This window comes from Misgurnus anguillicaudatus, chromosome 25, assembly GCF_027580225.2.
Source record: "Misgurnus anguillicaudatus chromosome 25, ASM2758022v2, whole genome shotgun sequence".
Taxonomy (NCBI): Eukaryota; Metazoa; Chordata; class Actinopteri; order Cypriniformes; family Cobitidae; genus Misgurnus; species Misgurnus anguillicaudatus.
Window position 1 is genome coordinate 4,687,398 of NC_073361.2, and position 27,130 is coordinate 4,714,527.

Below are 27,130 nucleotides of genomic sequence, written 5' to 3' on the forward strand. Positions count from 1 at the left end.
AAGTCTATGGTTGTAACTATGGTAGCCTATCAATAAAATGCTGAAAAAAATGTTCCCCTTAATGTCCACCCTTAATGTCCAAAATCACTGAAATTACATGGATTTTACACATGAAACAAAAACTAGTACATTACAAAATAATAGATTCTGTGGATTTTAGCTGCTTTCAGTTGACGCTTGATCCTTCTTTTGACTCCTCTTTGGTGTAGCCACCGATCCATTTTTACATTATTAAAACAGAATGGCAAGAACTGATATCACAGTTTTGCAAGTGCATTAAAAATCTACTTAAATAAGTGACAATTGTATAAGCACTTGCCTAGTTTAGGTCATCTTTTGGCGGGCCACTGGGGGGGTTTGGCGGACCATTAGTGGTCCGTGGACCACACTTTGAGAATTACTGCTTTAAAGTTATGAATACCAAGGTGTCAATGTAAGTTACTCAATTCAAGTGTGTTACATGTTATAATGATAAAATATCATATAGCATTGAAAGGATTTTAGTTTTGACTACGCTTTGTTAGTAAGTGACAGATTTTGTGAGTGAAGCTGACTTCACAAGCACAACTCATGTGAACTGCACATAATGAGCGTAAAACTCGTCTAATAGTTGGGAGGGACAATAAACAGGAAAAATTTTTAAGAGCTTTATTATTTGAGGGTGACACAAATAATACAGACAAACTTGTTCTTGTTATGTGTACACAAAGGAAAGCCTATTCTCCAAAACCATTTAACGTTATTGATTGCAGTATTGTTTACAATCAAGCCACCAATGAAATTTTACCTCAATTTTAAATATAATGACTGTTAGCTAGGTAACATTATATTTGCTAACATATTGGCTTGGGCTACTGTTCTATTAAAGCTTAATGATGTTTTTCTCCTTGTACTGCGTATTTATTTTACACAGAATTTTTTAGGTTTTTATTACCCTAGTTTAACTATAAATAGCATGGTTAAAAAAATTACTATTGTAAGACCATGGTTAATTACTGTGGTTTTACAAAAAACCTGCTACAATTAACCTATGTGTAATTTTAATTTATACTGGTGCTGATTTACAAAACTGGTATTGGTACTATAAAGTTAAAGTAAACCTTTTAGAGAAAAATCACTTGCACTTAATTAATCTGGTCTTCTCCACGAATACAAATACAAGTTGAATCAAGAATCGAGTATAAAAATCGATCCGAGAATCGGAATTGAAAATCGAATCAATTTGATAGCGTATGTGAATCGAAATCGAATCGATATGGAACATCTGAATCGATACCCAGCCCTACTTACTGATCAAAAGGCAGATTTTCAAACAGTAAGTACTAAACACCACAACTGTACTAAACTCACACTTTTTGTCAAGGATAACACTAGAACACTTATTTCCATTGTGGTCCTTGTTCATTTCTCTTGTAACAACAGGTACAAAATAATTTTACCTTTGTAATACAAAACCTTTTTTGAAATATAAGTCACACTTATACACTGTCTTACCACGTTGTGCCATCTAGTGCCCGTAAATAAAAACAGGCACACTGATGATGATTATATTTTTTAAGTTTAACTACCGAAATTTTAAATAATTAGAGACGTTTTTGTACTGCATGTATAATTAAATTCAGTTAAGAAATATAAATGTTATTGTGCTTTAAATCCAGAAAAAGCGCAGCAAACCGTTCACTTGCATTTATAGGTCAGTGCCAGGACGCTGGAACTGAGGGGCGGATGACGTTAAAGTGCCGCGAGAGCGAGCCAAAATTACACTTCGTATGATTTCTCGAATTGCTCTCGCGGTACTTTGACGTCATCTGGCTGTCGGTTCTTGCAGCGCTGCATGAAGTCGAATAAGCCTACTGACTGACTCGGCTGGTGAGTAAAATGACGCATGCGTACTCCTCTGTTCCCTGCTACTACAGCGGAAAAGGTAAACAAAACCAATGTGAGGAAATATGGCGGAAGAACAAGCACTTCCGAGTCTTTATCCCCCAGCTAAAAAGGTAAAGTCCGAAGTATGGAAATATTTTGGATATCGGAAAAATGCACAAGGATCGATAGTCGAGGACGGTTTTCCTATTTGTAAAGAATGTGGCAAGGAAGTAGCTGCGAAACGTGGAAACACGTCCAACATGTTTACCCATTTGCGCCACAATCACTCACTGCAATTTAGCGAAGTACTGGTAAGTTACAATTGCAGTTTTTACACATTTTCAGTTTCCAAACTGCAGGTTTGTATGTTTCTAAACAGCGCTGTCTAATTTACTTTGGTGCTGGGTGTTCACGTATTTTCCGTGAAAGCAGCAGCAATTTTCTCAATTGTTGTTTACATTAAGTAACAGGGTCAGTGACATTTTAATGAATTTTAGGCACGGTGTGATTCAGTTTCCGTAAATACTGTTACAATGGGCGGGACATGTATACATATTCATAGATTCATTCCGCGTCCATTCCCTTTGGACGAGTCACTCAAGTGACCACACCCTTAATTATGCCTAACTGTAATGCCTCGTACACACCAAATGCGAAGCGTCGCGTTCCTCTCTCCAGATTAGCTTGCTCGTGGGACGCGTTTGAGGCAAACAGCGCATGTTTCACAGCAATCGCACAGCCCAATTTGCGTCATTCCCATCGCCCCACACGAGTTTATGTCTATTCGTGTCTTTGCATTGACTTTGTATGTAATGTACACAAGCAAATTGTTTAATTTGCGATTGGTGTGTACGCCTCATAAGGGTTAATATAATTTAAACAGATGAGTTATAAAAATTCACCCCCCCTCACAGTTGTCACGAAGAGCAAAATTAGCTGTATAGACCAAAAACACATCACTTCTGTACCAGGCAGTAAACATATTTATTTTTGCTGTAAAGTTGGGCATTTTAACATGAGGGATCAATAGGATTATTTCGGAGCCAGCCTCTAGTGGCCTTTCGATGAATTGCAGTTTTAGGAGCTAATCACACCAAACACGTTTTAAACTCTTGAAAACCCAAGGCAGCTTTTTATATTGCTAGGCAACCACCGACGCAGCTGTCCTGTCAGTCAAATATTGAAGTGCGAGTGCCCTTTTGCTGTTAACTGTCATATTAGCAGAAACTTTAAAAAGAGGACGCTTGCTCTGACCTTGATCGAAGGTGAGTGGTGCACAGACACACAGGAGAGAGTGCAGTCCGGTTGTTCCAAAAACGGTAAACTTCCATCACTACAACGGAAGGCCGCTGTCAATCTTTCAATTGGACAATGGAAAGACGCAAATGATGTCGGGCAAGGTGTTGGGCGCGCATAAACAGCACACATAAAGGGGGTCGCACACAGGACGCGCAGCTCAGCGCCGCGTTGAGTCGCGTCTAGGACAACTCTGAGGTATCGTAAACTGGAAGTGCACATTAAATAGCTCAAGCTTAGTCATATAGCAACTACTTCAAAATGCAAAATATACGCTAACAGCCAATGTTAATCGTTAATGAATTGGGGCAAATATGATGTTATTTAATGTTAAACTATGTGAGTGGCGCTCTGTGGCGCGACAGAGATTTGAGCAACTTCCTGAGTCGTAGCTGTGCGGCGCAGACAGGCGCCACGGTGCCACCTGTCGGCGCCGATGTGCGTATACTCATAGAAAACAATGTGTTCGATTTTTTTTTTCGACCCCCTTAAGTCACTTCCGTGTTGACTTCACGATAGAGTTCGGAAGATTAACCCTTGGTTGGAACAAGCATCTCCAGAAAATTTCGGAGTGAAAATACAATGTAGCAATTGTAAAAATATGAAACTATTGTTTTGTAAAGCTGCTAGGAAACAAGATTTGCTGTGAAACTGAACATGTTTCTATTTAGATTTACACTACTATATATCCAACATTACTGTGAATGTAATCAGTTATTAAGGTTGGAAAACGTTGTTTTGATAATATCATAAATACTATGTGTCTAACACAGTTCAAATGTTTTTTTATTTCAAAATATATTAAAGGTTCATCATAGTTTAGGGTTCCTTGGCATTATGAAGTATGAAAAACTCTTTTGAAGAACATGATTGTTATTATAGTGTATCATAATTGGTTTTTATAAAGTGCTTTTCCTTATAGAAACCGCTATCAAACAGGGACAAAGCAGCTCGGCACAGAGCAAGAATAAATGCAAATCCCATCTCCAGAGCCAGATACCTTGCAAGAAGAAGAGAGAGGTAATACTACGCCCTACTAAATAAGCTACATTGCAAAACATATTTGTCTTATATTGTTTATACTTTTGTACGCGTATTACAATAAATAATGATTGTTAATTAGCTGAGCAAATATTAAATTTTAGTGCAAGTAAATTCAAGTATTGTCCAAGTAGACAGCCAACAGAGAAGATAGAGGATAAGAGGGAAAGAGAGAAAGCATATGGAAGAGTTTTTACAGAAACCTTAACTGTAAACTTTTTCTTTCTTGTTCTTAGTTATGAACAAAGAAAGCGAGAGGGAAAGATAACACATTCACCAATAGCAAAACTCTCTATGACAAGACAGCAAGAATTAAGGCAGAACTGGAGACGATACAAGAAAATTCAAAGAGAGAAGATTCGAACTATAACACCACAGTCCTGGTATATTACCTCTGATTGTCTGGCTATTGTTTGTTTATTTTTGGGGATTGATGTTATTTGGATGTCTGTAGTAATCCAACCTGACAGCATAAAAGGGGTCGCACACCGGCCACGCAGCTCAGCATCACGTCCACTAACGTCTAGAACAACTCAGAGGTAAACCGGAAGTGCACATTAAATAGCGTGAGCTTCGTCAGATAGCGTCTACTTCAAAATGCAAAATATACATTAGCAGCCACTGTTAATCGTTAATGATTAGGGACAAATATGATGTTATTTAATGTTAAACTATGTGAGTGGCGCGACAGGGATTTGAGCAACTTCCTGAGTTGTAGCTGGGCGGCGCCACCTGTCTGCCCCGGTGTGTGAGTATACTCATAGAAAGCAATGTGTTCAAGTTTTTTACGGTGCATTGACACGGGGCATAAGCGTTAACACTCCCCATTCACTTTTAATGGGTGACGTCATGCGTTGCCGAACTGAATTGTGGATCCGTCGCCGCCACGTCAGTGCCATTGCTCACGGCAGAAGTTGAACATTTCTCAACTTTTCAAGCGGCAACGCGTGCATCAGCCAATCATATCGCCTTATGCAAATAACCTAGGCAGAGCCAGCCAATTACGTTTATGGAAGACCGGAGCATGTGTAGCCGCCACTGTGATTGGCTGTTGGCCACGCTTCAGACAAGCCTTCCGTTAAGCGTTAACGCTTATGCGCCGTGTGAATGCACCGTTAGAACGGCGCGGCGCTAGGCTGCGCGTCCTGTGTACGACCCCCTTTAAGAATCACATGTAGAGAAAGCACAAGTTTGGTACTAGTGTATAGATGGCGTTAAACACTTTACAGAGTCACCAGAACATTAACTGAAAACGTTCACTCTTTGTTGTTTTATTCCCTAAATAACTTTTTTATTTAAAAACATAAGTATTTGATTGATAATTTATTTTATCTGTAAATATAATAATATACATATGACTTTATATTTTTATTTTAATAATTATAACATGATTGTTGTGTGATTTTTGTCCTCTTGCAGTGGCCATATTGAGGTGAACTCTCAATGTCAGCAGGAATCCGTTATAAACTCAGCCAGCAGTGAGACAGACTGCAGCTCTGCGACACACGAGAGTCCTGTGAGCAGCTGGATGAAACAAGAACCAAAAAATGAAATAATCGAGTGGGAAAATATGAACTTTGAAGTCCACACTGATGCTGAACAGGACAGCACATTGAGCAATGCCATCTCCAGTATGTTATTATTTATTTTATTATTTACTGAGTCAATAGCTTATTAGAATCTTCAACATTTATTTTCATCAAGATGATACTTGGGTAAACAGTTTTTTTTAATACCGTGTTAAAGCCAAGGTGAATAAAAATCTGTGGCTCGAATTGTGATAACTTTGCTTTTATTATTGGGGAGGTGGAGATCTGATGTTATATCCACTGTCATTGTGCCCTTTGTCAAAGTGTCTAACTATCTAACTAAACTCGTGATTATTTCTTTTCTCTCAGCAGCGACGACTCCGGTGGAGAGTTTACTCACCAGTGAGATGCTGACCATCACCAAACAGCATTGTTTGCTGGAATGCAATAAGGTGAAAATCGAAGCCCTAGAGAAACAGGTGCAGGATCTGCAGGAAGATCGCATGTTTCTCCGTACACAGATTGAAAACCTCACCAGCGTTCTTTCTGCTTACGTCCGTGACGGTGTTAATAAAAATCAAGAAACATAAAGGGACAAGAAAGAACTTATTAGTTGGTTTCTATCTAAAACAAAGTGTGACTTTGTTCTGTCTGCAGTCAACAAGAACATGAATAGACCTTTTTTGGCAAAGTCTGACTAAAAGTCACAGAACAACTTTTTATGGATGAGTCCCTCATGCCCAGGGTTAATGAAAAGGTTATATCATAATGAACCTTATTTTGGGACAACTTTCCCCTGGTGTCCTCACTGTTACCTATAAAGCATTATCAAGAACACCATCCCATCAACACTGACCCCATCACAAATCTGCACCATAGCTATAGAGACTGTGAGGAAATATTGATCAGCCTTCACTATTAAAGCAGATGTTGTCTTCTGGTGAAATGCTACTGTACAGTACTGCTATCAAAGCAAGAACATTGTCTATGGATGTACTTAAGAGGATGCTGTGGTACCTCTGCTGATTGAACAGGGCTGTTGTGTGACTTTCAGACCCTGAAAAAATCGAAAAACATTACAGTGTTATGTAGTGTGCTTGTTTTTATGATGTTCTGTTTATCTTTGCTCTTACTGTTTTTGTCATTATTTTCAGTTGCAGTGATTTATGTGTAAAACTACTAGATGTATGACACCATTTATGCAACTGATAATGAAATACTAAAAAAGTAAATGTTGGGTGTTGGAACTTTTTGGGCACAATTTCTTTATTCTTTGTTTTCTGACGAATTGCTTTAAAGCCTATATTTTTACACACATTCCAATTTTACACATTACAACACATTATATATTATACAAATTACACATTAGTAGAGAAAAATGGCAAGGAAGGTTAAGAATAAAATATAAAAATAAGGTTACTGGTCATTTAAAAAAATAAATGAATGCAAAGAATAGCTAGATTGTGATATTAGCTCACTCACCTTCTTTCATGTTGCAAATAACTTATTTGAAATAAGCACAACTAAATTAAAGCTTTATTTCTTTAACTATGTGGTTAATAAACATCTCATTTGTAAACAAAATAGCTACAATAAATGTGCTGCCATACAGTATGTATATCTATGTAAGTGGCTATAAAAGACATTAAACTCTTCACTAGATTAGTCTTTATTTGCTATAGTTGACATTCATGTAATCGACACTTTCAATAAGCTCTCATTCAGTAACTATTTAATGTCAAAGTTTGTTATGTTGATTTTTTTTTGTAACAAGATGGCAGCAATCTATTATCTTCTCATTAGAGGCCAAGCACCGCAATTGTTTCTGTTAGTATTATTATTATTAGGGGCCAAGCACCAAAGTCCTCAAGTAGATTTGAGACCAAGAGCCCAGATGAATTATGCTGCAAGAACTTCTATAATTGAAGGCCCTTTCTTTCCATATTTTTGTAAAGAGGATCCTAAACAATTCATCGTGTTGAAGATTGATATAAAGAACTTGCTTCCACAGTATGAAACTGAAGAGTACAAGTTTCACATTCTTGAACATTTAAAATTAGATTCAGCACGTAATTTAGCTTTGGCATATTCTCATCACCCTCAGCCATATACTACAGCCTGGACAGCCCTCCAGCAGAAATTTGGTCAGCCACATCAACTTGTCCTCAGGGAAATTGCTGATATCATTAGCCTTCCTACAATTAAATCTGGTGACTGCTCATTCGTGCTCTAGTGGGAATGTTACAGTCTTGGGGCCAAGGTGAAGGAGCAGCAGAGTTGTCATGTGCTTCTCATGTGCAGCAGCTACTGAGTAAACTTCCCCCTGAACAAGTTGTTCAACATAGTAGAATCACCCAACCAGGAGAATCTTTATGATCTGGTGAGCTTTTCTTCATGACTTCGAGATGAAGCAGGTTGGTGCTGCTAAAAGAAGTTGTGACCAGCCCATGTTGGAAAGACAGCTAACAAGCAGTATCCACAAACTACTACTATTCTTCATGGAGTAAGTACTGACCAAGTGAAAACTGCTTACTGTCCTTCTAACACTAGTCAATGATATTTCTCAATACATTTCTCAATACCAAATACAAGAAGTTTGGACTTGCTTCTTCATAGTGCGGACTTGCAAGTTCAGACTCGAAAGAACGAGTCTGAACGAGGATGGGAGGACTGGAGTCCGCTTATATTGCAAATGGAACAGCAAAGTACTTGATGTCGTAATTCAGTCTAACCAAAATGTGCAGTCCTGGCTATTCTTATTTTAATGTATTTTTAACAAAACATATGAAATGCAAAAACCCTAATTTGTGGCAACACGTGAATACACTGATTAGCTTTAATGCATTTATTATAAAATTATATAAAACACATTTATTTATTTTTATTATAAAACCATTTATTTTAATACTACTAAATGATTGTACAACATGAAATAAACACAAGAAAAACATCCTGTTAAAGCTATGTGCAGTAACTTACTACAGTGTTAAGATGATATTAAATAATAAATGTGATTTAAGTTATGCACTGAGATCGCAGAAAATTTCAGAAGGACTTGCTGAGATGAGGCTACCCTCATCGGTGTATACGCCGCTGACCACCCGCTGATTCACTGGAACTCGCATATCCAAAAGGAAATTTTAATATAGGCGCTTTCTTTACCAACTGAGAACACATTTGAAGTTTATTCATCTATATTCTCGACTAAACAGCTCTTAAAACTACATTTTATGACACAGAAAGATTAATATTTTGAACATTGTGCAAGTTTTAAGCTTCATTGCCATTGACCCGAAATGCATTCTGGGAAACTTGGCTGACAGAAGTCCGCACAAGTCACCTCAGGATGCATCCTCGATAAGATGGGCAGATCAAGAACACATCCGAGGATGTTATGTGAACTTGGTTTGATGCGAACTTGGATTTGGAACAGTACTTGGGCCCCCACTGATGATGTTTTACAAGTCCACAAGAACACAAGGACAGACAAGAACGCATATTGAGAAACGGACAATTTTCCAGTTCATATGAAGCAAAAGATTTCTGGAAAGTTCTGTCCATTTTGTAAGAGTAATGACCATCATCTGAGTAGATGTCAAGAATTCATCCAGCTTGATCTGGAGACTATTCGGAAGTGGATTAAAAAGAAACAGTGCTACTGGAGATGTGGTAGAGGTCATTGTGCGTCTCAGTGTGATCCGAAGAAAGGTTGTCCTAAATGCAAGGGTAAACATTTTTACAGTAAGTGCATCAGAAGTCAGATTCTGGTGTTTTCCTACTAAGTCGACCAAGCTGCTCGCCTAAAGTCCTCCTGAAAGTTGTCAAACTGAGTCATAATGGTAAATGTATGGAGACCTGTGCTATTTTGAAAGATGGCTCTGAAAGAACAATGCTTTTACCCCAAGGAGCCCAGCGATTAGGATTGAAAGGTACTGCTGAATCACTGGTCCTTAGAACAGTCTACCAAGATACAGAGATCATTAAAGGAGCCAATGTTGATTTCACCATTTCTGCAGTAAGTTCTCATAAGAACTTTCAGATTCAAGGAGCCTTTACAGCTCACCGATTAGCACTTACTGAGCAGTCAAATACCATTTCTTACCTTCTAAGTCCGTTTAGTCATTTACAAGGACTACCACTGGAAAACTTTAGCAAAGTTCAGCCCATGCTTCTGATTGGTGCTGATAATTCTTATCCTCTAGCTCCAGTAGAAAAAGTATGTTTTGGCCCACACAAGGGACAAGCTGCAGTTCATACCCCATTAGGATGCTGAGATTGAAACCCAGTGTCTTTTCCTTTCTGGAGCTCTTCCTTCAACTTTGCTACAACAGGATGTGGAACAGTTATGGCACGTGGATGTGTTCCCCTATAGGAGTGAGATAGCCAATATCAGTTCTAAACAAGATCAGTATGCCCTAAACTGTCTTGAACAGTTGACAACAAGAAAGATTATGAATAATATTAACAGGTACCCCCTCCTTCGTTCAAATAATGCACCTTTGTTGTATGCTGACAATGATATTCTTTTACAATACTATAGAAATGAAAGTTACATATAATTTTAGAGTAGTCAATGTAGTAGTCAATCAAGACATTGCATTTTTAATTCAATTGGAGGCGCTATATCTCAGCTGTTCTTTGGGGTGCATTGACACTCACTGCAGGGTCACACCCAGTGTTCCTGTCTATCACCATGCCAAACCCTAGACCTTTTAAAGCAGCATTTAAAGGTATGGTCCCATAAACTTGCCAACAAAGTTAAAGGTATTTTAACTTCTAGTTAACAAATACAATTCTGTAAAAGTGCTTGTTTAATAGATGTCTATTATTTTATTTTAAGTTACATTTGCTTGATGTTTGTTCCTTTTATGGGTAAACACTGAAGAAAGAGGGAGTCTATCAATCTCCAAGGTGCTGAAAGTCTAAAATGTGACTGGAATTAAATATCCGGCAAACATCAAGCAAAATAATTAAATGATCATCATTGTTTACATATCTGCAACATTTGCTCATTTTGTGACTTTAACAATGTTCATACTAATAATATAACAGTTACTGAGGTTTTTTTACCATGTCACTACTGCAGTGCAACTGGCGTGAGGGGATGAGAACTGAGACTCTCATTGGTTTATTGCACATTACGCCCAAAACAAACCATTACTCATTACGAGAATAGGAACAACCCTTTTAGACTCTGCGCTTGGCGCCCAACCCATTTTTCCCGTTGTTAAATTAGCAAAAGTGGATTTGGACACGCCCGTTTGGACTGTGCGCCGTGCGCTTAGATCATTTAAATAGGGCCCTAACTATTGCTGCTTTTTAGAATTTATTATTATCCAAAAGAAAAGTCTTGCCTTTCATCACAAAACAGCACAGATGAGGGAAGCATTGGTGGCTGCATTTCTGTATAACCATTAACAGTTACTATAGCATCTACTGCCATAATCACAAAAGAAGGAACTCCATGAATAAACCTCTGAGGTGTGTAAGAAAAGCATTTAATAATTTGTATAATAATAGTATAATATAAGTTTTACATAATAAAAACCATAAACAGCACATTTTTCTTTTATTGCATTATTTTGTAAAGACATCTTTTCTTGCAATTATTGTATTTGTACTTATGGATGTTTTTTTTAATTGCCACACACCTGTGCTCTTCTCTGCATGGCAATGAATGACTGTCAACAACACAGTTGTCAACTGATTGTTGCAGGTCTGAGAAGTCATTACACCGATTAAAACATAATTTTAAAGACAATAGCAATAAAGATATGTTATTGATAATACATTTTTACTTATATCTATCCAAGAAACCAAAATATTTGTACATTCTTTCAATATTTACAATATAGCAACAGTCCAGCAAGGCTTTTGGGTATGAGGTAAGGGACATTTCTGAGCATCACATACAGACATTCTTTCTGTGTAATGGATGTAGTCCAAATGGCAAACCACAAAGTCATTTTTATATCCACGTGTCCCAATGATTTTATCCCTTAAAGCGATCCATGTTTCTCAACCATGCGATCTTACCTTGAGACCACTGTCCAGCCAAGAAGTGCTGATAGACTTCCAAAAGTATGTGGATTCAGATGTCCTTTGTTTTTTATATGCTGAACTTCTGCAAGAATGAATGGTCTGGTTTTCATGGCAAAATACAAAATGTACAGCAGATTGTCAACTGTGCAAGTATTTGCCTTTGTTTTTAGACTCTTGTTCCAACTTTCCATGACCAGACCACAGAGTACATGTAAAAGGAAGTCCCTTGACTGCTGAACCTTTGGTGGGTTGAAGTATTGCGATTTTGGTTTTCTGTTTTCTCTTGCCCCATTTCTCCTCCTGACTTCAATGGTTGATCAAATGATTTGACCTTTGACTCATGACATTTAGCCGAATCTCTCTCATTTTGACCTCACGCATTCGACCAGATATGAATTTATCCATGATTTGGATGAAGTCTCCAGGACATCTATGGAGTTTATTTTTAAGGGCAATGGTTTTGGTGGTGCGGAAGCAATTCTCTGCTTGTGTGTTCGTGTCTCTCGTTTGGCCCAGGTGTTTCAGCATAATACCTGACCAAAGTGGTAGAGTTCCCATGTATCTGCTGACTATATCAATTAAATTTGGGCAATGGTATGGATTTGTGGGACTTCTGAATCCCTTCCTTGTCAAACTCTTTTCTTTTGTTTTGTAGAGTGTATCTTCAGAATGTTTTACAAAAGTGCCATTGAGTATAGGAAGAGGTCCTTTGTTTGCTTCACACATTTAACTTTAGCCACCTTGCAGCACAGTATTTTTATCATGTGTGCAGCACATATATGCACAACAGTGAATGTGCATTTTTGTTGTCCCTCACTGACTAAAAGACACTCATCCAAGTATGAATGTATGTCATGCTGACAGAAAGCATGTATACAGTAATGAATAATTGCCCAGCTGAAGTCAGTTTCAATTTTTTGAGGTTGGAAGTCCTGTTTGAAGATTAAAAAAAATCATGTGACAGACCGGTCAGCCAGTGCTGAATTGTAGGGGTGCTTTGGTCAGATGAGAGCATCTCTTATATTGCAACAACTGTTGTGGATGTTACAGGACTGAAAAATGCATAGTACATTACACTTTTGCAGTCTTTCAGTTTGGCTACAACCGTTCCTGTTGCGTCAAGGTAAAGGCTAAGGGTGTTTTTCCTTTTGGATGTCTTATACAAGTTGGAGTTTATCAACGTAGTACATGTGGGTAATGAAGGAGGAAATTGCAACAAGCTGTAAATACCGATGCCGTAGTGGACTGAAACTTTGGTTGAGGTCTTCTTTGATCTGAATTTTTATGGAAGCATTCTATTTTCCAAGTTTTTTCACCAGTGAGTGGAGGCACCTCCTTTGTGTTTCTTTCTATTTTTTTTTTTTTTTTTTTTTATTTGCTGCCGCAAGTTTTTTTTGTGTGAAGGTGCAATGGTATGAACTCGCAGCTTTCCCTTCAAAACTTTCCTTTCATAGTTTGTCTTCAAAGTGTAAAGTCCGGGATACACTGCACGATTATTGGCTGTCCCAGACGAAAGATTGCCATCGTGAAACTATCGTCGTGATTTCTGTGATCGTGGCTCTCCATCGGTGCTCCTATGTCGTACAGTGAGAGAGGTTCAAAGACGTCCGTTTTCCCCGTCTTGTGTCCAAAGATAGCCTACGATAGTTTTCTGACAGTGTCAGAAATTCGGCATGATCACCGCACAGTGTGTTTGCTGCTACGACCTGCGCGCCGGTATTTGTATACCACAAGCACCGCCGAAGCTTCCGTGTCATCATCGTACAGTCTACATGCCTCTCGTACCCAAGTTTAAACGATACATTTCGCACAATGTGATAAGGTTATGATCTTATAGGAGTGCAAAAATCCTGCAGTGTATTCCGGGATTAAGGCATTTAGAATGATCTGTTTGGCCAGACACTTCCACCTTAACAAAAACACTGTCTGCATCTTTGCCAGTTTTGTCCATTATGTAGAAATTAAACTGTGTACATCCAGGAAACTTACAGCTGACCTTTCCATGCCAGAATGGACACAGTTGTTTTCTAGATTTTGACTTCATGGCTTTGTTGTATGAAAATGTCAGAACATAGCTACTCCAGTGAACAATTTTTTCAGACATAATGTCTGGCCAGCCAGGTTTCAAGATTCTGTACCCTTGTCTTTGATTAGGTTTTATTTGGCTCCACTTATTTTCTGACAATTCTAATTGAAATTCAGTGGGACCTGGTTTAGCTAGTTCCTCCCTTTCAGCAGTATCATGCTTCAATTCAACTTCATCTTCCACAGTTTTTTTAGTCTTCCAAGACTCCGTGAATGTGTATTCCCAAAATAAAGCTTGGTCCCTTGTAATGGTCTTTTTATAGTTTTTGTGTAGCAGTCAAGACATAGCCATGGTGAAATCACATTTATGTCAGTAATAGACTCAAACCCTACGCATCTTGGGGGAAACCAATCTTGACAATTGTCACACTGAGCATATGGTGTGTTAGCTGTGTTTGGCTGCTTGCAGACACAATATAGCTGTTCAGATTCAACTGATTCAATTGATTCAACTGGAATGGGAGCATAATTAGGAAAAAATATAACTTGCTTACACATAATTTATCATTACATTCTAAACACGTTGATTGCTGTTAAACTCAATACATGCACATGGTCAGCATCTCATGTCTACATCTACATGGGTAAGCCATAAATTAACTGTGAACACATAGCTGTCCACGCAAACCAGTATCTTAATAAGGGGGCATCTGTGAAACACTTTCTAATTAACTGTAGTTTTGATATTTCTGTATGAATTTGTTCCTCAGTTACAGATACATATCAATTTTGTTAAAACAGATATTACAGTCATGATACAGTAGGTTTGTAAGACCGCAATAAGAACAATTTGTTGCCAACAAACATAAATAACTACAATAATCTATGAAGTATCGTTACCACATACCTTTCCAAATACATTAAACCTGCAAAGACAACAGGTCAATAAATATATTAAAATGTATGCAAAGGAACTTCAACGCTTTATAGGATTTGCTCATTTCTATTTCTATCTACCGGTAGTTCATTCGTATCTTCAGCCCCATGACCAAACACCCATTCTCCATCATCCCAAATCAATGTTACCATTCACCATGGAGGTGAATGCTTGGAACATTGGAGTAGGATTCATCCTTTCACAATGCCACAGCCCTTCTGCTAAAATGTTTCTTCGTGCCTTTTTCTCACTCGTAAAATTTCTGCATTCAAACGCAAAACTACGATGTGGGTGATCGGGAATTATTAGCCACGAAGATGGCATTTGAGGAATGGTGGAATTGGTTGGAGGGAGTTCAGCATTCATTTACGGTAATCACTAATCACAAAAACTTGTATAGCCTCGATATAATTTTACAGTAACTTACAGACCATGATCTACGAACACTAAAGCTGACACACTCTCTCATCTCTATAATGGCTTAGATTTTCCCAAAACCACTGAAAACATCATCCCCGAAAACACACCCTCCAATGGGACATCATGACAGAGATCGAACAGGCAAACACTCAATCCCATTCTCCATCCTTTGAGTATTGACCAGTGGTGGACGAATTACACAAACCATGTACTTGAATTAAAGTAGAGTTACCCAGGGTAAAATATTACTCAAGTTAAAGTAGAAGTACTTGTTTTAAATTTTTACTTGAGTAAAAGTACAAAAGTATTTGCCTCAAAATGTACTTAAGTAAAAAGTACTGATTTATTATGGCTGTATTATTTTTGTCATGGAACTCTTGCTGATCCTAATTACTGTATGTGAAAAGACTCTCTTGGCTCACCAATCTATTAATAGAATGACATTAATCAGACACTGATGTCTATTAAAATTATCATAAGCCTAAAACCTTAAAGCAAAAATTTTCCCTTTAGAACCAAATAAAATAACAGGATTTGACAGCAGTAAGTCTCATTTCAGTATTTATTTGCAACAGTTTAAATGTAAAATAAACTTGAATTAATAAGCACAACAGGTTTACAGAACTTTTCTTTTATTATTTTGCCCCTGAATGTGTCTGTACAAATATATAACTGGCTGTATCAGATTCACTGTAATAGGAACTATGGTTAGTAAAAAATACACTTGTCGCAACTGCATTCAGTATGTGTACATTCAGTTTTGAAGTCTTTCAGTTACCCACAAAGTCAGAAACAATGTTACATCAATTTAGTCAAGCTTTGTGTTTGTGAATTAACCCTATACTGCTTCACTTAAAACCTCACTTAAAATGTAAATCTCAAAAATGAATTATAACGTGTCATAAGTGACATACATAACAAGCCTCAAATTGCAGTGAACAATAGCCTTGGCAGTAAACATTAAACAGCATGCCTTTAATTATGCTTTTGGTTAACAGGCTAGTATTGTATGGCACTGGTGATCTAACTGAAGTGGCAATATCTATTATTCAGCTTGAGAAGGAGCTGATTCTCAAAGTCCATTCTTGCCCTCCTCGGACTGAAACTAAGCCCTGCCATGCTGAAAATACGTTCACAGGCTGCAGAAGCGGGTAAAGCAGTATTGATCTTTAAAGACAACTTACAGACTGCTGGAAAGGACTTGATCATTTCTTTGTCATCAGCTTTGCAGGCAAGGTAGCTTTCTAACTACTTGATACTTTCCTGACCATGATGAAGCTTCATGCTCGCAAAGTCGTCATCTTCCTCAGAGGCACTGGAACCATCGGTTGGTGACTGAATTGAAATATTGTCCTCTAGATGGTCCTTGATGTAGTCCATCACACAGTTTTCCAATTAAATTACAGTATCAACAGAACTGTACCATCTCATTTATTACCAAGGTTTATTTGAAACTAACCAAAACAAATTGAGAACGTAAAGATCAAATATGAGTTAGATAGCTAAAATTTTATTCTCAGTTCCTTTAAATCTTTAGCACAATCTTACCTAGCTTGACAATGTTTTCATCTGATGTCCAGGATGTTTTAAATTTGGGTACAAGGATTGCAGCTGCAATAAACTCTGGCTCTACCAGCATGTTTGCAAAACGCTGCTGCATGCCTTTTTGTAGGGCATCCACTAGAGGTTTGCAGTACCTGGAGGCAATGCGAAGTCGGTCAAGTTTTGAGATGAGGAGGGTCAGAGTTGGCAGAAGCCATCCCATCTGAACATTGACTTCAGCCTGAAGAATGTTGAGGGCTTTGGCAATGGGGCTCATTGTTCTAGCGTACTCCTCTAGAAAGGCAATTTCAACTGAGCTCAGCCTACAACACATTCAAACAACAACAATTAATTATTTCATGTCATTATCCTTTTAAGTGTGGTTGTGTGTTCGAGGGGGAGTATAATTTTTTAAGGGATAATTCACCCAAAAATTGCAATTCTGTCATTATTTATTCGCTCTTATGCTGTTACAAACCTGTATAAATTTCTTTGTTCTGATGGCCACAAAGGAAGATATTTTGAGGAATGGTTTCTAACCAAACCGATCATAAGACCCATTCACTTCCATAGTAGGACAAAAGAATACAAACATTCATCAAAATATCTTCCTTTGTGTTCATCAGAACAAAGAAATGTATACAGGAATAAATGACAGAATTGTCATTTTTGGGTGAACTCTCTTTTTAATTAGAAAAAAAGTTTTATCATTAGCATTATAGTACTGGAACTTGAATGTTAAAAGATTTATATACAAAAACTGTACTTACATTGGCAGCTTGAGTGAAGTGCAGACAGTTCTGATAGCCCCCTCTCCCTGTGGCTGGTTTCATAAAACTTTAAGACTAGCTTTAAAATTTAGTCATGAATTTTTTTCTTCAAGACTGATCATAACTGTTTTAAGTATGTTACATAGAAAGGTATACTGGTCTAATTTAAATCCAAATAATAAGACTGATTAGCCCTAACTAATTGCTAGTTAGTCAGAATCATACTTAAGACGCAGTCTTAACGTCACGGCTATGTTTATGCAACCGGCGATCTTTGATGATTCGAAGAATTCTCTCAACAGCGAGAAATAAGGAATTCCACCGTGTTATGTTTGGGCGGATGAGCTGAATTTTGCACACGTCTTCTATCACCTCTGCAGCAGCAGTAGATCTGCCACTCTTGTTCCATAGTGCATGGCACTTTGAGAATGCTGATCGGGAAAGCTTCTTGTAGGCTTCATTAGAACAGGCTTTGGCTGCGTCCACTGTCGAAACCAAGTTTAATAAGTGGCAGGCACATGGATGATGTTTCGGAAGTTGGAATTGTAAGCCATCATCCTCATCTAAAACAGTAGATACCTCTACAAAGTCCACATTAGCCCTATTCGGACGGGATTAGTTTTACAGGGGGACCTCTGAGAAAATCGTGCTTTTCAGAGGTCCTCTGTGTTTTTAATCCTGTCCGAATCGGCCATGTCTGTGTTTTTCTATGACGACCTCCGTAAAAATTCCAGAGCAATTTACCTACTGTTTTTCCGCCAAACTCAGAGGTCCTCTGAGAAATTAATCCCGTCCGGATGCAAATGTCTGTGTTTGCCCGCAATATATTTTGAAAACGCGGTTCATGTCGTGTTTTGGCCAAAGTGATCTGCCGTAAGGTCTTACTAATGCGCGTATATTGTATTTCCTGAGTCCTGTTCATTCAGATGGATGTTTTTACGCATTCTGCAAAATAAAATAATTAAATCAAGACGAGCTGAATATCATACACTGTTAAGACTAAACACTGTAATATCATTAACATTATAAGAAACTCCGTTCAAAGTTGTTCAACTCCGGAATGGTAATGTTAATTAATAAAGATATTAAATTTTATTAATCATTATTCTTCATTACTTTGTGTTTGTTATAAGCAGACCGTTATATAAAACACGTAAGCTAACGTTACTTTAGTAGGATTTGCATATTTTATTTTGATTTGTTAAATAAATTACATGTTCTGTCATGATTTAACATTTAAAGCAAAATATTTAATATTACAAACACGCGTATCCAGAGCACGTGCTACTGCAACGCCCAAATGCATGAAACAGACACTCCCATCTCTGGAATAGCCTGCATCATTTTAATCCCGTCCGAATCGGTACATAAAATCACAGACGTCCTGGGGGACACGCTGAAACTCAAACGTTGTTTGGAAAACTAATCCCGTCCGAATAGTGCTATTGACTCCATTCACATCCTCCTCATCCAAAATCTCATCAGTGACATCTTCAGCCTCATCTTCAGCAGAGTTGTTGTTCTCATCTTGCTCGCCATATACACGAAAATGCCTTTAAGAAATTTGACCCGTTGTCTGTGGTGGTTCGAACAACCTTGTTCTGTATGCCAAATTCAGAATGTATGTCATTTAGTGTGCAAGCCAGAACATCAAATGTGTGTGGGCCTTTAAGCTGCCTGCATGCTAGTGCTACTGAGCATCTCTCCAGATTTGTAGGATCAAGCCAGTGGGCAGTGACACCTATGAAACCTCTTCTCCTTGAACTCCAGCAATCTGTTGTTGTTGATATGAAATCTATCTGCAACATTTCTTTTTTAATTTTTGCCTTCATTTCAAGCACTGCATCATCCATCTTACGCCGCAAAGTGGTCCTTGACATGAGAGAGGCATTAGGCTGAAGCTCATTTAGGAAAGCTTTAAATGATGGCTGTTCAACCACACTGAAGGGTTGGAGAGACTGGGTCACAAAATTCAACACTGCATTATCAACATTTTTCTGTGTGACTAGCCTAGTTTCTCCCAACTTCAACTGTCTGGAGGTTGAAGGAGCCTCCTCAGTCTCAAGTTTTCTTTTGCTTGCTGTTGTCATGGCATTATAACTGTTAATGTGGCTACCATGCTTTCTCTGCAAAAAGAAACATTTAAAACATTAACTGCATATCTAAAAATCAGTCTCTCCCTCTTTGACAAATAAAATAAGCATTTCAAAATATAATTTAATAAACAATTAATGTGCTTTAGCGTGTATATATTTACTAGGGATGCACCGATAGGATTTTTTTGGGCCGATACCGATTTAAACAGATAACTTCTGGCCGATACCGATGCCGATACCGATATTAAACATTTGTATACAATACTATACAGTTGGTCTATTAGCTAGTTTATTTCTGCATCAAATGATTTTTACTGAACATGGATTGGAATTAACATTCAACTGACCAACATAATAAGAGAGGCACAAATTAAGCTAAAACAAATATAATAAGACAGCATGACAACCTTCAAAGGTGGTTTTAGCTATTCAGCATTTATTTTATTAACAACATTAACTCATTTTTTACATATAATGGATTTCTTTATGCAGTTTATTAATAAACAATCGGTATCGGCCTTTCTCGTGCTATTGCCGATAGTTTAAAATTCATCAATTATCGGCCGATTAATATCGGCGGCCGATACATTGTTGCATCACTAATATTTACTTTAGCATTAGCTTAGATCACAGTTGTTTGGAGCAAAAGTTTTTAAAATAGCGATTTCAGTTTATAAGGAGCACTACAATCCACCTGTTTTAGCATCACTGCAAAAAAACTGTGTTAACAGCGATCGATTGTCATTTCAGCTTAAAATACAATAAACTTCAGTGAAAATCTAACTTAATTGACATATTAAACAAATAGCTCCAGCATGCATAGCTACTTTCGCTTTGTGCAACAGTGTTACCAGGCAACCTAGTCAACTTAACGAGCTAGCGCCACGCATAAAAGTTCAATCGTGGTAACATTAACGTCGTTTATATTTTTAACAACAATATGAAACAGTTTTTTGCAAGCTACGGTTAAGAAAACAGAATGAAAATTGCTTACATCTACGTGTTTTCTTAGGTTAGAAGGTGAATTCTTATAAGACGAAATGAGACAGTCTCGGGGCAGGCACAGGAGACACTTTAAAATGAAGGACACGTTGTTCTTTTTAACAACTTCAAAAAACTCTCGTAAATAAGACCATGGGTGTTGTGGCAAGTCAGTTGTGTCTTCCATCGTTCACGAATGCAGTAAAACTCAAAACTATACTCCGTCTGGCTGCTGCACTGATGTGTGACGCTTATTTACGCTAAAGACAGTATACCGCCAAACGGGGCAACCAACAGGTTCAAAACAAAACGCGGCACTGTACCCTGATTGGTGGCTTGATGCGTTATGCGTGCATCTTATTTTGCTCAGTAAATTTTTTAATCCACTGATAAATAAAAAGGAACGACCGAATTTTCAAAATGTAGTAGAGTAAAAAAGTAAGATATTTGACTTTAAAATGTAGTAAAGTGAAAGTAAAAGTCTCCAAAAATAAAAGTCCTTGAGTAAAGTACAGATACGCAAAAAAACTACTTAAGTACAGTAACGAATTACATTTACTTCGTTACTGTCCACCACTGGTATTGACTATTGTTTTGCACTTCGTTTCCCATGAGCCCACATACCTGGACTGGTTACACTGCCACCTTCTCATTTTTTTGCACCAAACATTGCACATATAGCATGAAAAATGTAAATTTAAATAATGAAATGCATTGCCATTTTACATATTGCATTGCCATATTGCATACAGTCTTGTAGACATTCCTCACGTTTAAATATAGTAGTAATCCTAAAGCAAATCTTTAACAGCAAACAAAACTGACTAGAAATACCAAATTAAGTTCTTATTGTCAGGATCATTAGAATTTTTGACTGGCCGATTGCAAAGGAAGCCTGTAAGTTCATACATTGTTACCTGTAATCTGTCCAACAATATCTGTGACTGATGTTCAGTGGTTTACAGAGTATGAAAAAACACTGAGTGCAATGTGTGAGAGATAGAGACACTGTTAGCCAAAGGACTTTGTAATGAATCACATATTAATACTATTCCCATGTGTAACCTGATCATTATTTTTGGCAGTTAATTTTTTGAAAAAAATAATTATTTAAAGTTTTGAAGTGTTTTGCTGTCCTTTACCATGTCATTGAATTTCAGATTGACATTCCTGGACGATATGCTGAATTAAAAGATGATCCTTAATTCTTATCTGTTCTTTTCACTTACAGGTCCAGAGGAGAAGGCCATTGTAGATGATGAAGACTTTGAGGAGGAGCCGTCAGATTCTTCATCGGATCATGAACTTTCTTCATAGTCTGGTACAGGCTTTGACACCAGCTCTCTTACCAAAGGGTAACAAAAGACTTACACAGCATAAAAACTCTTTCTGTACTCACGTGTCTTATATCAGAGCTGTCCATTTGTAAGATTTAAGTTTTAGCTCTAAGTCAGTGTTCCCCAACCTTTTTTCTGCCACGGCACAGTTTTAATAAGTAAAAAAATCATACGGCACACCACTATACCAAAAAGCATTAAAAGAAATGCACAAACCTCTATTGCAATGCTTAAATGACTCGTTTAACTGGAATAGTTTACTATATTAAATGTAGAACTCACATTCAATGCAAGTACACTTGTTTTGATGAACACAAAGATTATATCCTGGCTGGAATTGATGACATTGACATACGCAGTTGTGATTTTTAATTTTTCCACGGCACACCAAACAAGCTGTCACGGCACACTAGAGTGCCACGGCACAGTGGTTGGGAAACACTGCTCTAAGTTACTGACTTATTGTTTTGATATATTTGTCGGATCAGGAGTTACTCTGTTGTGGACGACTGCAGTGGGGTTGAGCCTCTCAGCATCCATCAAGCTCCATCTCTGCCTTGGATCGGTCGGTTGGTCCCCAGAGCTGACATGAAGCCACCAGCTCCCGTGAAAGGTGTGGACGCACTTCGCTCGCTGATACCCTGCTGTTATCATGTCTCACTGAAATAACAGCGCTATTTGGATATTATGGATTATACTCCCGCCTACTTTTAAAAACAACGTTTTAACGAGTGGTTATTGGAACCTGGAGTAATCTTATATACAGTGTGTTACGACGCAAATAGTCTTCAGATTGTAGGCAATAAGACCTTCATGCGAAATCTGATGTAAACAACAGACTATGTATCTATATTTCACGGATTATACGCATTTGTGGACAAAAATGGTAATAGGATGTATTTTTTGGATTTTCATGGATCATTCACACATCTGAAACAGACTGGATTCGATTTGCGATCGTTGTATGAACACAAAAGGTAAGAAGTCACGTTATATTTTGCATGTTGTCATCTTCTGTCACAAAATACTACATTTATGATGCTAGAGCATCTGTATATCAAAACATCATACATTGATGCTAATCCCATAAATTATACCATTTAAATGTATAGTGATGTTAAAATTGGTTGTAGACAGTAACGTTAGGCTATATAGATATTTTTGCAGGCTGGATAGTTTACAGCGTGGTTTTGAAAGTTTAAAAAAAATCTAACGGCTTTATTTTACAATTCTACAAGAACTAAGTAACAGTGCTTTGCCAAACTAAAAGTTTTTTGCCAAACTAACCGAGACCGGGCCTTACCGCCCCGGCTTTTCTGACGAGGCTAACCCCCGAGCCTCTTATAACTTTACATCCGGACCTCCCGCTAGCTTCTAGCAATTAGCACGCGGTCCACAAGCAGTATACATCCCCCGCCGGGTCTTCATTTCTGTAATTTGCGAAAATAATGCGTTTGAAAATGTTTTATAACGGGAATATGTTAGTATTGTCCAGGGAAAACGAGTGTATTGTTGAAACTGCTACATCACAATTAACTCTGGAATCATTGTGTCATGAGTTTCTTCTCCTGTAGTGTACTTATTAGTGACACTTTTCTGCATGATTTGTCTGTTGGCAACATAAACCGTTAATAATAATAATAATATATAAAATAATAACACAGTATGGTCTGTACTGCTCACGATATCACTATGCACGCGCACATGACGTTAGTAGTGGGGCGTGATCAAAGGAGCAGCAGCTCATAAATATGTAATGACTAGCTCAAAACGGCACAATCTGAAATGCCCTGAAACAGAGGCTCCTATAGATGGGTAACAATCTTTTCCTATAAGCTATTTCGAGCAAACAACTTTTGAAACATGTTTTATGGAACTCATACACCTATTTAACTTGTGGAAAAGCAGTCATAAGATGGGCACTTTAATATCTGGAGTGGATTTATTGTGTTCTGTAAAAAAGAAGGAGTGGCGTTTATCGCATTTTGGGGAAAAAAGGGAGAAAAGATGACAGAATAACACGGCGGATATTGGATTTTGCGTAAAATTAACAATTTACTTTTAACTACTGACCTGATATAATACTGATTTTAGCAGTAACTCTCTTTTTTTTTTCAAAAATGGCGTTGATCGCGTTTTGGAACCAAACTCTTCATTTGTATTTGTAGACTTTCACCTCCTCAAGCACCTCATATTGCGTCTCCTTCCCTGCCTCCTTCTTTACAGGTAGATTTATACCGAAACCTTTAGCAGAACTTGTGTTAATTTCAATTTGTTTTAATACATGTGTTTTAAATGATGGCCAGACTGTGTATCAGCAACAATGATTTAAAGCTCAGTAAATTTATCATAGTCTTTCTATTTTAGACTTTACATTTGTTATTTATGTTTACAGAAACAGTTCTTAACAATATATTTATATATATATTTACAGACAATCATCTCCTGATGGGCTGTTGGCTGAGGTCACGCCACCTCAGGCCCAGTAAGTTTATCAAAGTCTCTCTAAATTCATCTGTAACCAGTGAAGTATTACGTTTAGCTGTGTTTTTAAATTTTTTACAGTAAACTTAATATTTTTATTGTTTAAATGTTAGCAGAAACAGTTGTTACAGTATCTTTATTTGTATTTATGTAGACTTTCACCTCGACACAGTAAAGTGCCTCCTCCCGCCTCTCGTCCTCAGCGTCGCGCTCTCAAACGGCCGGCTCCTTCTTCACAGGTACTTTTAAACCGAAGCCTTTAGCAGAACTCAATGTTAATTTAAATTTGTTTTAATATATACGTGTATTTAATCTTCAGGATGTTCAAGATGAGATGGAGCCGCCGCCAAAGAGGGCCAGACTAAGGCCTCGTTTACACTGTCAGTGAAATGTGACCCAATTCCGATTTTTTGCTTATATGTGACACAGATCGGATGTGTTCTATGGCCGTGTAAACACGAAAAAAACACATATGTTTGGATATTTCAAGATCGGTTTCAGGCCTCATTCAAATGTGGAAATAAATCAGATATGTGCCAATGTCCCTACTGAAAAATCCAGCTAAAACCAGCATAATCTGGTAGCTGGTTGTAGCTGGTTTAAGGTGGTTTATGCTGGTCCTCCCAGCCTGACAAAGCTGGTCATGCTGGTGGGCCAGCTGGTATTCCAGCATGACCAGCTAAGTCCAGCTAGACCAGCTTAAAATGTGACCAAAACACAGCTAAACCAGCTTGCTACACAATCAAAACCAGCTTCCTACACCAGCAAAACCAGCTAAAACCAAGCTGGGGACCAGCTGGAGCCGGCTCACCAGCTTGTGCTGGTCTTGGCTGGATTTTTCAGTAGGGTACACTGTCAAAAATGAATCCATGTTCAAGCATGACTTTGATCTTTTTAAGTGAATGTGTGTCTGTGCTTTTTAGGTGTCTTCTCTGCTCAGAGTGATATAGCTCCAAGCCACTCGAACATGGAAGATGATTTCCCTAGACGTTCTCTAGTCTCACCCCAAAATCTGTAACACCACCATGGATCAATCCAACAAGCCCACAAACACCTCTTACTTCTCAAACCTCACTCTCAAGTGTCATCTCCTCTCCATCAGATAGTGACAGCACTAGTTCCTCTACACAACAGGACAGTGGATGGCACTATAATTTTAAAGTGCCTTGGAACATGCTGCCAGCTGTTTTGAGGAAGAAATTAAAAAATCAAGAGAGACCAACAGCCAGAGAAAGGAGGGAAATGGTACGGATTATTGCATCTGAAATCCTTGCCATTTGCCAAAAACCAAACCTGTCAAAAAAACACCTAAATGAAGTTGCTCGGAAGATGGTCCTTACATATCCAAAGTCTTTAAAAGACATGATTGGAGATGAGGTTGTTGGAAGTGGGCATGATGCTTTAACTAAGCAATTTCAGCACAGGGTTGATAACTACAAGAGAAATGAGAAGCACAACAGCACTATATATGACGGCAGCCCTGTTTCAGAAAAAAAGCTGCAACGTAAAGACTCTGTGAATGTGGAAGCCCAGATGAAAAAGAAAAAAGAGATGCAGGAAATGTTTAAGGTAAATGACATGAATGCAAAACAAATAGAACAGTTAATGTCAGATACCTTCGTATCGCAGAGAAGTGACATACAGTCTGGCAAGGACACACACCTTATTAAAGAAGAATGGCCCTTTTTATTTTCACTTGTTGGCATGAAGGCACATTTCAAACTTTTAACGGGTGTCCACATCAACGAGGCATTTGAGGAGGCTATGGCAGCGAAATTTGCTAGAGTTCTAGAGTATTTGCAGTCTCTTCCACTTGAAAAATCAAGCATAGCTTCAAAACAGAGAGCAGAAATTCAAGCTCGTGGTGGACCCTGTGGAGCAGTGAGGATGCTGCTTCTACACTTCAAAGAAGACCATGCAAGAATGTTCCACATGGTCGACAAAACCTGCATTGCGACTGAGGTTTAGACGGAACACCTGCCACCCACACCCTGTATTAGTGTATGTGGTAAGTAAAAGGCAACATAATTTGTGAATGCTAAAATCAAGTAGTGGACATTTAAATTGATGGATTTTCCTGTATGACTCTGTATGATATTTATATTTTCACAGGAGAGAGTCCAATGTCCGCAGCAGGTTTCATGGTGGCAGCGGACCAGGTTGTGATCATGGAACACACGACAAGCTTCACAGATGCACTGGTCTGCATGTTTGTGTCCTTCTATATCTTCAACATGTCAACAGCACTTGGGGCGACCCTTCGAGTTTCTTCAAAGGTAAATGTAATTTAATTATCTACTGATTGGATTTTTTTATTCTTGAGGTAGTATCTTGTATTTTTTTTATATTAAGTTGAACTGATTGTTGAACGGATAGCTTAAATCTCATTTCAGCCAATATACCATAGACCAGAAGTTCTTAAAGAGAGAGAACAAGAAGAGAATGTAGATTTAAAAAAATAACTTTATTTTAAACTAAATTAAACCATACAAATTAAAAAAATATATATAAATAACAATAATAACAAATAACAAAACTACAGTTGTCTTTAAAGGCGGAGTCCATGATGTTTGAAAGCCAATGTTGATATTTGAAATCACCTAAACAAACACACCCCTACCCCAATAGAATCTGGACCTTCTGTTGATAGACCCGCCCCACACATACGAAACCCGGCATTTGATTTGATTTGATTGGCTATAAGTGTGTTTTGGTAGTCGGCCCGTCTCCTTTTCCAACGCGTTTTTCAAACATCGTGGACTCC

General features: G+C 37.9%; 1 protein-coding gene and 1 long non-coding RNA gene across 4 annotated transcripts; both read left to right on the forward strand.

Moving 5' to 3' along the window:
* The first annotated feature begins 1,916 nt into the window (after nt 1–1,916).
* Nucleotides 1,917–6,979, forward strand: LOC129426336 (uncharacterized). 3 transcript variants are annotated; one of them, XM_055182595.2, is made up of 5 exons: nt 1,917–2,177; nt 4,085–4,182; nt 4,440–4,586; nt 5,623–5,834; nt 6,105–6,979. In XM_055182595.2, exons 1-5 carry the CDS (start codon nt 1,950–1,952, stop codon nt 6,320–6,322), a joined length of 903 nt encoding a protein of 300 aa, XP_055038570.2. In that variant the 5' UTR covers nt 1,917–1,949; the 3' UTR covers nt 6,323–6,979. The 3 variants fall into 3 exon arrangements, with proteins under 3 accessions (XP_055038570.2, XP_055038569.2, XP_055038572.2); XM_055182594.2 differs by having other exon boundaries at nt 1,919–2,177; nt 6,102–6,979; XM_055182597.2 differs by lacking the exon at nt 4,440–4,586 and having other exon boundaries at nt 1,921–2,177; nt 6,102–6,979.
* Nucleotides 6,980–24,507: 17,528 nt separating this feature from the next.
* On the forward strand, nt 24,508–25,613 carry LOC141362197 (uncharacterized). Its single transcript, XR_012368203.1, has 3 exons — nt 24,508–24,605; nt 24,686–24,746; nt 25,290–25,613. It is a non-coding gene; the product is annotated as an uncharacterized lncRNA (long non-coding RNA).
* The last annotated feature ends 1,517 nt before the right edge of the window (nt 25,614–27,130 follow it).

What these genes read in the sequence shown, in the direction of transcription:
- LOC129426336 (XM_055182594.2), top strand. Translation starts at nt 1,950, where the DNA reads ATGGCGGAAGAACAAGCACTTCCGAGTCTTTATCCCCCAGCTAAAAAG. An exon ending in TGCAATTTAGCGAAGTACTG is followed by an intron (nt 2,178 to 4,084) that starts GTAAGTTACAAT and finishes TTTTCCTTATAG; the next exon opens with AAACCGCTATCAAACAGGGA. An exon ending in ACTATAACACCACAGTCCTG is followed by an intron (nt 4,587 to 5,622) that starts GTATATTACCTC and finishes GTCCTCTTGCAG; the next exon opens with TGGCCATATTGAGGTGAACT.